General features: G+C 35.4%; 1 protein-coding gene across 5 annotated transcripts in view; it reads left to right on the plus strand.

The window, feature by feature from the left end:
* The window catches only part of CLCN3 (chloride voltage-gated channel 3), a 99,411-nt gene extending 86,060 nt beyond the window's left edge, over positions 1–13,351 (plus strand). For 2 of the 5 annotated variants that reach the window (XM_044224834.1, XM_044224836.1), the window contains 2 exons: positions 3,739–3,955; positions 8,562–10,392. In XM_044224834.1, coding sequence (XP_044080769.1) covers positions 3,739–3,955; positions 8,562–8,667 — 323 coding nt within the window. In that variant the 3' untranslated portion in view covers positions 8,668–10,392. Of the gene's footprint in view, positions 1–3,738; positions 3,956–8,561 lie in introns of all 5 variants that reach the window. The other 3 variants (XM_044224835.1, XM_044224837.1, XM_044224838.1) reach the window with 2 other exon arrangements.
* The last annotated feature ends 24 nt before the right edge of the window (positions 13,352–13,375 follow it).

Raw genomic sequence — 13,375 nt, forward strand, 5'->3', positions numbered from 1 at the left:
GGATCGAGCCCTGCATCGGGCTCTCTGCTCAGCGGGGAGCCTGCTTCCTCCTCTCTCTCTCTCTGCCTGCCTCTCTGCCTACTTGAGATCTCTGTCAAATAAATAAATAAAATCTTTAAAAAAAATTATACAGTGACAAATGTCTCTCACCCATGACCTCATAGTTATCAGTTTAACTCTCTGTAGGCAGCCATCTCTGGTTTCTTATGTTTCTGTAGATACTGTTCTATACTTCTATAAGTAAGTATATATGGTTTTTTTCTTTTTAAACAAATTGTCATGCTAATATGTGGTGGTGTGTACTTTGTTTTTTTTTTTTTTAAGATTTTGTTTATTTATTTGACAGACAGAGATCACAAGTAGGCAGAGAGACAGGCAGATAGAGAGGAGGAAGCAGACTCCCTGCTGAGCAGAGAGCCCGATGTGGGGCTCAATCCCAGGACCCCGAGATCACGACCTGAGCCGAAGGCAGAGGCTTTAACCCACTGAGCCACCCAGGCGCCCCTGTTTTTTGTTTTTTTCACTAGACAATGTTTTCTTGGACATCTTCCCAGTGAATTTCTTCATTCTCTTCTTTTAAAGCTACACAGTATTCCATTAAGTAGGCATATCATTGGGATACCTAATTATTTCTAAAATCAGTTCCTCACTGACCGACATTCAAGATGTTTCCAATTTTCTGCTGCTATAAAAGTTACTTCCTTTTATATTTGATTATCTCACATATTCAATATTCTGCCTAAGTGCAAATGTACAAAAATTACTGTAAGTGGAATTGTTGGATCAGAGAGTAGGTGCATTTGTAATGTTGTAAGATATTTTCACATCACACCAGTAGATTATACCCTGTACTCCCACCAGCAGTTAGTGACAGTTTACTATGTTAAAGTTCAGTTCAAATGGAGAGACGTTTTTCCTGCATTTTTATGTAAAGATTAAGAGTGAAGCTGAATGTTTTATAGATTTGTTTAAAATGAAGCATATTTAACAAAATGTGAATTGAATCGTCTTTCCTATTTTCCGACTTAAGGTATAAAAAGTACACTTGTTCGTTCTATTTATGTAATACCCATAAGTTTTACAGGGGGACACTTAGTATATGAAAATTCAAGTATCATTTACATATTGAACACAATAGGAAGGTACATGGCACAGTGACCGGCTGCTCCCCTATTTGTACTTTTCTCCTATCCCCTCAAGATTCTTTTTTCCAAATACAGCTTTAGTTTGCGTACTGAGGAGAGCTAATTTGTTAAAGGTTTCCCTTTCCATAGCAACATTTAGAAACCTTAAAATGAGTTTGTAGAATAATATGCATTGCCAGTAAGTGGACTTGTCTTTTGTTTATCTCTTTGTAGTAGCTAAAGTAAACTTTATAACTGCTTGGTTAGTTGAAACACCATTTTACAGATTTAGAGATTTTTTTGCTTTCTAAGATTACTACAAATGTTGAAAGACTTCTAGATCCATGGGGAATGCTTTTGTAGTCTGTCACTACCAGGTTTTACATAGTCAGAAATGAAGGGCACAGCCTATGTGTCTTTGTTGATAAGTTGTGAGAAGTTAAGCCCTTGAGAGTGTATTAACATGAATAAGAATAATAAAACATAGAACTTTAGGGGGAGAAAGGTGATCATGTTCAGACATTTTATGTTTAACATTATGTTAGAAAAGAACCATTTCCATTCCCCTGGAAGTGTAACTCTATTTTGCATGCATACTTAAAAAAAAAAAAAAAAGGCTGAATCGTATCAGAAAATGAAAACTATTATGATATTTTCTGCTTTAAAAGCCTTTGAATAAATGGCATTATTTTTTATCAAACAAAGCAAAACAATCCTAGCAGATGTCTGGGCACTTTGTAAGTACTCAATAAATGATGCCTGTTAAAATAGTTACTGTATTCATATAGAGGACAAATTTAAGTCTGGATGTGTGTTCACTAGCCTTGTCCCTTGTATATCAAAGGAAGATTACAATATGCAAATAAATAAGGTTAATGACTTTTTCTAAAATTTTCTCAAACTTTTATCATTAAATGTTTATTTAAATAATCTCAGCATATTTTCATTGATGGTATAATATTTATTTTAAAGTAAGTTTGATGAGTAGGGCTGGTTTTAACTCAACATCTGCCCTGCTAACAATATTTATACTCCACCATTCATAGGTCATTAGCCAGATGCTTCTGTGAGTTAAGAAAACTTAAGGAAGATCTTTTTTTTTAAAGATTTTATTTATTTGACAGTCAGAGATCACAAGTAGGTAGAGAGGCAGGAAGAGAGAGGTGGGGAAGCAGGCTCCCTGCTGAGCAGAGAGCCCGATATGGGGCTCAATCCCAGGACCCTGGGATCATGACCTGAGTGGAAGGCAGAGGCTTTAACCCACTGGGCCACCCAGCAGCACACCAAGGAACATCTTAAAAGAATCATTTATATCACTTGCCAGTAGGCTTTCTTCTTTTTTATGCCTTTATCATGCTTTTGAAGTGTTTTAGTAAGTAGTAATTAGATCTTCACTTAGTGCCTTCCTACCTGAATGTTCCAGCACAAGTTAAATAAGGCTTTAGAGGTCAGAAGGAGCAAAAAGAACCGCAGCGTTTGTTTATAAGCTGCATATGTTTATCTGCTCAGTCTAGGACTGATGCTTATTATTTTGGCTTAAATATTTTTGTAACAAAATTCATGTTTAAAATATGTACAATATAGGAAAAATAGATTTGTGAACACAGTTTTGAATACATCCAAACTCAAAATACAAACATAGAGCTATTTATTTTTGTATTCTCTCCATTTCATGGGTTTCCCTTCTCGTCTTGTGGTCTCTGTTCTGCAGTTTTTTGCCTTTTTACCATTTACCACTTCTTGTCTACCACTGTCAAAGGTCGGAATGGAAGTTGGCAGCAAACAGAAGCACTTGAAGCAGAGCACACCGAGAGGGGAACTTAACAGAGACTTTACAGACAAAACTTGAAAAATAAGTCTGTCCATCATGTGCATAGTGGTAGTTTCAACCCACCTATTAATGCTCATGATTCACTTAGAAAATTGAACTTTAACATTAGAGAAAGAACTAGCTAATTCACAGGGGTGGAGTATATACAGCATAGTCAAATCAGGAACGAAACTGTCTGTAGTCCCACCTTTAGGATAAGTGACAATAGCCTGGACAGCTGTCACTTGATGATGGATTCCTGTAACAAACCATGCTCTAATTTGTGCAGGTTTTCAAAAACCATATTTCATACCTGCTTCCTTGTCCTTCAGAGTTAGGAAATAGCTTCAGCCCCAGAAAAGAAAATTGATAGATCATAAATATTTTACTTGCATGAAGATGATCTGTTCTTGGTGTATTCTTTTTTTTTTTTTTTTTTAAGATTTTATTTATTTATTTGACAGACAGAGGTAAAAAAAGACACAGGGGGCGGGGGGAAGCAGGCTCCCCACCGAGCAGGGAGCCCGATGTGCGGCTCAATCCCAGGACCCTGAGATCAAGGCCCGAGCTGAAGGCAGAGGCTTAACCACTGAGCCACCCAGGCGCCCCTGTTCTTGGTGTATTCTAGTCCTGTCCAATATAAGAAATTACTGTATCAGTTTTCACTTGATTCTTCTCTTGGTTAAGAAGGTAGGAAAAAAATGAAGGGACCAGAAGTCCTGGGATACGTTTGTTTATTTTTTCAAGTCTCTAAGCAGATTCCCCTTAACACAAATTAACGTTGGGTCTTCTCTGTCTCTTCAGAAAGTGCCAGAAAGAAACAAGAAGGCATTGTGGGCAGTTCCCGCGTGTGTTTTGCACAGCACACCCCGTCTCTTCCAGCGGAAAGCCCTCGGCCCCTGAAGCTTCGGAGCATCCTTGACATGAGCCCTTTCACCGTGACGGATCACACCCCGATGGAGATTGTGGTGGATATTTTCCGGAAGCTGGGCCTGAGGCAGTGCCTTGTAACTCACAATGGGTAAGTCTGGTGAAAGAAATCAGTTTGCTTCACAGAATTTTTGACACTTTTTAGTGGAATTTATATTCAGTTCTTATGGGAGAGTTTAAGTCAGCTTCCAAGTGGGAAAATCTATCATTTTAATGTGGTTATACATACAGGATCAGTATTGATCAGACTGGCACTTACCAAGAATAAAAAAGCGTCAACTGGCAGATCTTTGCCAAAATGTAAAGTAGCATTTGTCAGGAACACTTCAGAGGTGGCAAAGAGGAAAAGTGGACCTAATCTCTGTGGAGCAGAGAAAAAACCCCATGTTTCCATTTTGTATGTATTTCATTCTTTGAATTTAACATTCTAGTTCAATAATAACTTTCTAGATATTTTTGCCATTTACTATTTCAGCCATTTTTTTTTAACCATGTATAATTAAATGAAACTTGTAAGTTAGCTAAAATCCTCCTTTAGCAAATGCTTTTTGTTTCCCCTTTTCTACCTTTTCCATCCACAAATCTTTCATGTAAACTCCTTATGACAAAACTCATATATTTAAAATGTATACATTTGTTCATTTATTTTTCTGTCCTTCACACATGGATACCAGTGTTTCTCTAGGATAGGACTGTAGAAATGTTTTGTTTGGCAGATGTCCCAGGGACAAAGTGGAGATGTGATACACAGTATGCCTCAACAGCTGTACTCCTGCTTCATTGCCTCTGCTCCCCTCTGTCTCTGTCCCTGCCCCTGGGATCCGATTCCCCACCCATTCTCTCTCTAGTCCCCTTCATGTCCTTTATACTGCTGTTCCTCATTGAAATACTTAAGAACATTGTTTTATTTGAAGGCTGAAGACAGAAAGGCTGAAAATGAGAAACAAAGGGTATTCTTGATGGTGCATAAATTAAATGGTTTAGCCCTGCCCTGCCTGAAGCTGGTTGAAATACTAAGCACTTGGAGAATCACAGCAGGTTTTTTTAAAAAAAGCATTTCGTTCAAGACATTTGAGTGATGAAACACATGACCCCTGTCTAAAGAAAGGAGGAAAAAAGAAAAAAAAAGGGGGGGGGGAAGGAAATTTGTTTATTGAGTACCTTCTTCAGGTTTCTCAGTTAACTTTGTAGTACCTTTACTAAGTCATCGATCTGCGAATCAAGTGTCTTTCCATTTTTAGAGCCCAATCTCTTGCTACTGTTTTTACACTGTTACTGACTTATAGAATATATCTTCTTTTTTTGTGATTCCTTAAACTTCTACCATTTTCTTGAACAATATATTGTGCCATATTGGGTTAAGAATAGAAATATAGAGAATTAGATCCATGTTTAGTGTTTTCACTGTGCTAACCAATTAGAATAACTCTAAATAATGTGAAATAAATTATTAAAGGTATAAAATCCTTGATGAAAGCCAGGAAGTTTGGAATTATTAAATATCACAGATACTAATTGGTAAAGAGATACATGTAATAAAAAAAAAAAAACCTATTTTCTTTTAATGTTGTTTAAGTAGAAAAATAATAGTTTCCAAACTTCATTGTTTGAAAACTTAGTACATGTTAAATGGAGTAACTTTTTATGAACTTATCTGGGTTTTAGGCCCCTTTTAATTATAAATGGCTCAGTTAGAAGCTATACTGAGTTGTTATAATTTTTACTTGCTTTGAATTATTCTCTGTGCCTGGCATGGTTTGCCCTTTTGTGTGCTAACAAATATAAATGTCACTCTAGTTATGATTACCTCAGATCACAAACCTGTATGGGTCAATTACTGTATTTCACTTTGCTGACAAATTTCCAGATTTTCAACAGCACAGACATTAGAAAGGAAAATATTTTTTAGAAAGTTTAAAAATAACAAAATGTGGGAGAAGAGGAGGATAGCTGATTAAAATCTTACCTCATACTGCCTGTTTATAAGAAAGCTTGTGGTGGGGGTAGCTTTTTCTAAAGGAATATGTTTAATTGCCTTGATTATTAAATTTTTCTTATTTCTATCCTTCAAGGAAAATAAATTGGTATATATAGTAAGAAAAGAGATCATTTGTGATGGTAGCTCTTGGGTCTTTATTTTCTTGGAAGTATGTAAGGAAGTAAAGTGTTTTTATTCTTTCTTGAAGTTAAATGACTTGGAAATTAGAAAAGAAGCCATTTCTAATAGTTTTTAGTGGAGAGTGTGAAATTCTGGATAGCTGTCAGCATCTTCTAGTTCATAGTGGGTCCTTAGAGGTGGAAAATAACTATTTGGGGGAAGAGACACAAGTCCAGACTGTTAGGTGCAAGGAGAAAATGAGAATGAGGAGATGAGGGAGAAAGTGTGTCTGTAAATTTTAAAGATGTCAGTTGTAGATTTCCCATGTCTTATATTTTAATTAGCAGAATTTCTCAAAATCTTTTTAGTCCTTTTTTAAAAAAAAAGATTTTATTTATTAATTTGTCAGAGAGCACAGAAGCAGGGGGAGCAGCAGAGGGAGAGGGAGAAGCAAATTCCCCACTGAGCAGGGAGCCTGTTGCGGGGCTGGATCCCAGGAACCTGAGATGATGACCTGAGTAGAAGTCAGATGTTTAACCTTAGCCACCCAGGTGTCCCAAAATCTTTTTATCAGGAATTTTATAGGCATTACTCAAAAAGAGTTTTGTGATCATGTAAGTTTGGAAAGTATTGGATTATATACAATTGAGGTTTCTCTGTTGTGGAATGTCTCAAAACTTATAAAATGTTGATACTATTTGAGTCACAGGGCCGATAGGAAATATAGCTTTCCAAACTTGTTTGAACATGCAGCCTTTTATTTTTATTTTTAATTTTTTTTTTGATGGAGGAAAGAGCACAGAAGAATTCTTGGGACTGGTGTTTTCGGAACATATTTTGGAAACATGCTCTGTTAACTCTTAAATCATTGCTTGTTAGCCACCCAAGGAAACAGCAGATTATTCTTTATATAAGTTACATTTTTCATTGATTTTCTTTGTATTTCCTGCAATTAATAAAGCACTGAACATGGCCTTCTTTTGCTCAAATCACTTTTCTTCATAGGAAGTACATTATTTCCTCCTTTTTATAGGATCATTACTTTGTAATATAGAGATACTATATAAATCTCCAAATTTGCCAATTGGTTCTTAATCAATCTGTAACTCTCCTCATTGTGTACCTTGTGATTTGGCAGAGCTTACTAATATACTAACTGAAGTAATCATTGTATATATAATTGAAAAGAAAAGAATGAGTAAGAATTAAACTGGAATTATTTGTTAAGGTTTTTTACATTTCCAGACTCCCAACTATAAATTAAAGTGAGTTGATGGTTTTTTATTGTTTCTGTCGCACTGAAAAGATCATCCATTGAGTGATTAAGTACTTAGTTTATGTATGCATTTTTTCTTTCATAAGTGCATTTTCTGAGCCTTTTTGGAGGGAGAACTTGTTCATATCCTCTGACAACTTTTCAATTTATCTTGTTCTTAAGGATCAGTACATTATTTTAAATAATGAGAAAACATTAGCAGAGAACCTGTTTCTACCTTTCCCAATGCATGCCCTCCCTGCTTTCCTACCCCCACACCCAGGCATCATCCTTAATAACTGTTTTATAACTGACGTATCTGTAGGCCTTGACTACTCTTTAAGTGAAGTCCTCTGGTGACATTCTTTAAGAAGTCAGAATGTTCAAAGGCAGTTGAATAGTAAAGTTGACTTAACTAGATCACCAAGGAAATTTCCAATACCTTGATGGGCATTCTTGATGGCCTTCCAGAATTGAAGATTAAGGCTTTTTAAAGTCTTTGACTTTCATTATTTTTGTTGCTATATATTGTAGTTGAATTCTTACATTATAAAACCAGTAACCAGGATTTTGTTCTAATGAATCTGATTATTTTCAAGTATCCTTGTGAGAATTTATGTCCCTCATTTTGCTTGATATTATAATAGTGATAGGTTAAGTGAGAAGTAATCATTTAGAAAAAAATACATAATGTAAAAGTCATTTAGACCTCTACCCATAAATATATCTTATTAGCTTACTATAAGGAGTAGCTTTCAGTAGGTCCTAAAAACTAGGGGATGTGTGTATTGGTTGGCATTATTTATTTAAGTGCACATTGCCTTTCATTTTAATCCCAAGTAGTCGTAAAACCCATGGGATTTCTTAAGTCTCCTCATAGGCAATTGAGGCTAAGCTTTTTTCTACCTTTACACTGCTGAGGTAGATCCAAATAATAGTGGCAGCATTGGGACATTTTAGAAATTAGAAAAATACTTTCCCCTAATGAAGGAACACTGAAAATGAAGCTAAGTTTTAGAGATTTATAGCTGTTTATTGATATTGTTTCTTTTGTACTTTTCTTTATAGTCATATTCATTGCGAACTTTTATGATTTTGATTTTTAATTTAAAAAGGAAAACAACTCACCAATATTTAGAAATAGTATCATGTCTCTTATGAAACTCAGTAAAAGTTATGCAAATGGGACCTAGGATTTCAAATCATTTTTTAGTTTTTTAAAGTTCATTAAAAGCATTCTTATGGTTCATGTTTTTATTTTTTTCTCATTCTTTATCATTATGATTGGAACCTCTTTTAATTTAATTTCTCACACAGTTATTAGCATAACATGATCTGTTTCAGGATTGTCTTGGGGATCATCACAAAGAAGAACATATTAGAGCATCTCGAGCAACTAAAGCAGCACGTCGAACCCTTGGTGATTAGATATATCAGATCTCCTCATTAGACACCTTAGAAGTCAGGAAGCATGAAACTTGTGAACTGTTCAGTTCTGTCTGTCCCAGATTATCTGCTGAATAAAAAGATCCTACATGCTGCCAGTTACATTTATATCTCATAAACTATGTCTGCAAGATTAATTTAGATATTTGTAAGATTCTATTCACAGGAAGTTAGCAGAAGTTAATGTCTCTCATCAAAATCATTGGTTGCAATTTAAGAACTGTAAACAATTTGTTAGTTAAATGAGTAAATATTATTGGACGTTCTTAAAGTAAACACAAGTCTGTCTACCTTAGCAGATACACTGATCTCAGAAGGTGCTTGACTGGTTAAAAATGTCTGCGCCCGCCCCCCAAAAAACCCTCCTCCTTTTTTATGTTTCCTAATCTTGTGGTAGTCTTGTGGTAAATCTAAGCTCACAAATGATTTTAACTGAGCTTAGCAATGTTAGAATTGCCGAATGTTAAACAGATTTTTTATGGGCACACTAACTAGTGTGTAATGTTGTATATATTTGTGATCATAACATTAGTTCCTTTTCTGCTACACCTTGCATACCTTCACAGTCAAGAATGTGTGTCCTGCTGTTTCATTAGTGAACTGTACCTAGATTATATGTGTGCCCCTTTTGTATGATGTTTCCAGAATGCTGTGAGCAGCTTTTGGGGTCAGATGCATTTGTTTTAACTGGCTTTATGTCCTAGTGGTTTCATGACTAAAGATAAAATTTTGAATTACCTTACCTTATAACCTAAAAATTGTCTGGCTTTAGCAATTAATGCCTGAAATTATTTTGCCCTGCAATTGTCATACCTATATAAAATCCGTCCCTGTTTGCTTAAGTACACAACTGATTGTGTATTCCTGTTGTTTGCTAATATTTCACAAGTGTTTCATGCATCCTTTTTTAAAAAACTACTAACCAGAAAAATAAGTAGCTTCTCATTCATTCTGCTTTCTGCTTCACCTATAATAATCTTTTAGGATTGCTTCTTGATTTTTCACCTTTTACTGTAAGCATTAACAACCAAGACTTTCATAAAAGCACTGTATTTAACTTTTTGGGCAAAATCAAAAGAGGAAAACATTGATGAGTGTACTAGAAACTTGGGTTGTTTTCTAGATTTATTCTTGGGGCTCTGAAGTTTGGGATTGGAGTTCTTTGTTGACTATATTATCTCAATTGTATGTGCTTTCATGAAGATTCTGCATACAACTGGGCAATCCTTAAGTTATTTTTTTGAAGTTGGTTATGTTTGGTTTTAAAAAAATGGAATATTGAGGAGATTTGGTCATCAGACATATTACTGCTTTCTTGGTATCATGGCAATGAATTTTCCTTCTCAAATGGGATCGGTATCATTTCTTGTTCACACATCCTCCCATTTTTATTTTTTTAATTTTTTAATTTTTTTTTTACTTTTTTTGTTGGCATACATGAATCAAAGTACCTCTATTTCAATGAGGCATGCAGTCCTCAAGAGTCTTGTTGGAAAGGACATTGTACTGTTAGTGACCATGATACTTTCATATCAAAGGATGGTTGCCGGATAATTTAATTATCTTTACCAGTAAAATACTCTGAAAATATAAAATCACAGTGCTTGCTTTGCTCTCTTCCTGTCAACAAAAAGGGTTTAGCTATAGAGTTAGCTTTTCTTTTCTTTTCCCTTTTATTTTAATAGCAATCTTCTGTTTATTGCTTTCAGGCGCCTCCTTGGCATTATAACAAAAAAAGATATCCTCCGTCATATGGCCCAGACGGCAAACCAAGACCCCGCTTCAATAATGTTCAACTGAATCCTATAGATGAAGAGAGAGAGGAAACAGAAGAAGAAGTTCATTTGTTGAATAGCACAACTCTTTAACCTGAGGGAGTCGTCTACTTTTTTTTGTCCTTTAAAAAAAGAAAGAAAGAAAGAAATCTAAAAGCCGGGCTTTTGCCACACGGTTTGCAAACACTGCTGGTGGAATGGAGGAGTTGTTTGGGGAGGGAAAGGAGCGACAAGGAAGTGAGTGAGATATTTTCCCCGTCTAACCAAGAGCAGCAGCAAATCATCTCCTGTTCTGCACTGGATGCATTCAGCTGAGGATGTGCCCGGGACCGTGGGCTGGAGCGTTGGCGGAGGGGGCACTGCAGCCTTGGAGCACCCGGAGCACCTGGCCTGTTACTCCGATGTCGCACAGACACATTTGCATCCCTGTTTCTGGAGGGATTACTTTGAATTGAGCCATCGATAAGACTGCAAGGTCTTGCCCTTTTGTATCAAAACTGTTCTGTTTAATTCATGAATTATATAGTTAAGCATTATCTTTCTACATTCCAGAAGAGCTTTCCTTTCTCTCTCTCCCTCTCTCTTTTTTCTTTCTCTCTTGAGCTGTGACAAAGCCTCTTTAAATTGGTGTGCCCTTTTGAAACAGTCCTTTCTCATATTGAGATGTACTGTGATTTTACTGAAGTTTCATCACAAGAAGGGAGTGTTTCTTGTGCCATTAACCATGTAGTTTGTACCATCACCAAATGCTTGGAGCAGTCACATGCACCACAACAAAGGCAAATCAAACAGGTAAAATCTTGAATGAACCGTGAACAAAATCTCTCAGCTTGTGTGCACTGTGGTTCAGAATCAACAACACTGAACGTGACTTGTAAGGATAAAGAGTTTTCTTTTTGTTTTTTTCCTCTCAGACTTTATGGATAATGTGACTTGGTCTTATGCAAATTTTCTATTCTAAAACTACTATAATACACAAGTACTGTTCAGCATAAGGAAACAAAATGCTGCTGCTTTGACAGTAAAGAGAAGGAAGTATTCTGTTTAGCTGTATCTGGTATTAATTGCATGTTTAAACACTGGAATTTTTTTTCTTGAAATTAGATCAGTCATTTTTTTTCTTTCTTCAAGATATTTTATTGCTGACACTGAAGAAGAAATGTAATTCATAACTTGCACTAAATGTATATTTCTTTTCTTAAAAATTTACCATTCTTATTTATATTTTTATGGATTAAAATTTATAAAATACAGATCAGTTAATATCGCGCTTAAATAATTTTACCTTTTTAATGTGATTTTTATAGACTAATTCAGACTTACAAATATGGAGATATGAACAAAGTTTACACTGGGAACAAGGGTTTAAAAAGAGGTTGTGGTTATTTGTCTATGATCCAATGTGTACATAAACCTTTTTCTGATCTTTCACTGCCATCCTCTGGATTATGTCTTCAGACCTGTACATTTTGACTCATTAACTAGAAACTTAAAACACGAGAAATCACTTTGCAGATTAAAACCAAAAGTTAAATAATGTTAACTTAAAAAAAAATCAAATAACTGAAAACATCAGTTACAAAGGTAGCAGTTAAAATATTAATCTGAACATAACCTTTGAATCTTGGGGTACATCACATCCGTAAGTGTTAAAGTTTTGAGTATCCACAGTGTACATTTTTGCAGGATGAGTTGAAATTGTACTGGGGTGTGTTTGGAATTTTTGTTTTTGGAAATGTCTGTCTGAATCATGGTCTGAATTCACTATCAGCAAAAGCAGTTTACTTGAAGGACTGGCCTAAATAATCTGGGCTTATGCATTCTTGGTAATGAATGAATTACCAATTTGGTAATAAATGAGTTTTGCAGACAGACATTTTCTGAAACATAACCGGCAATGAGCCGTTTTTACATTTTGGAAGTGATTTTTCACTTCCTAGTTCTTAAAAATAATATATCTGTAAGATCTTGAAGCTTTATTAGATCATGAAGCCATATTAGAATGACAGTTGAAAGTTGAAAAACATTTTAGGAATTTTGTGAAACATTTCTCATTTTGCTATCTGCCTAAAGTCAGTATTTTGTCTGAGTTTACTTCCCCCTCCCCTTTGGCAGACTTCAAGCTTTCTTAATTACCCCTTCAAAGTTCATTTGGCCATCTGGAGTGAAATCTTTCTAAATGATACTTCTATATATCTTACCTTCATCTTGTCCTGAGTGTCTCTGCAGTGTGAACTCCTCAGCATTGGCTACGGAATGGCTTGTCTTGAGTCTTCAAAGGAGAAACCAGCTTCTTTTGCAGATAGCTTTGTAACATTAAACGTCACATGGATTCAATTTTCCATGTTTCCTTTTTGATTTCATGTCCTTGTCCCATTGCTCATCCTGCTTCACAGACTGACATTTCAGGGTGGATATTCAAGGTAGATATTAATTTTCTTCCTGGTATGTTTCTATCCCTTGATGTGTCTTACTGCTAAAATACAGGAAGAGTGTTGTATTTCAAATGCATTCGGTGGTTTTCTTCAGTAATACTACCTGTTCCACTTTTCTTTTTGATATGTTGAGGTGTGTCTACTTTTCAACCAAATGATGAAATAGTGGAGACCATGAAATATATGTGCCTGGCTAATTGGCAAACTAATTGACCAATATAATAAGTGGAGCGCCTTATTGGAGTACCCTTTTTGAGAAGGTATGATGAGAATGGGCAAGGGTGTCAGCATCTCTTATTAATAATTGTTTTCAGTTTTGGTTCATGAAGAATGCTTAGTTTGTTAATCTGTGATGTTGCCTAGAGCTGTATTTATCTGTTTTTATTTATACTAGTGTAGTAAAGCTGCATATCATTACAGTAAAAATGATTACTGTGATGAGTTAATCAGAAAATCTATTAAAATCTGTATGACAATGTGTGGTTTGGCCTTTAATTATATC

The sequence above is a fragment of the Neovison vison genome, chromosome 11, assembly GCF_020171115.1.
Source record: "Neovison vison isolate M4711 chromosome 11, ASM_NN_V1, whole genome shotgun sequence".
Lineage (NCBI taxonomy): Eukaryota > Metazoa > Chordata > Mammalia > Carnivora > Mustelidae > Neogale > Neogale vison.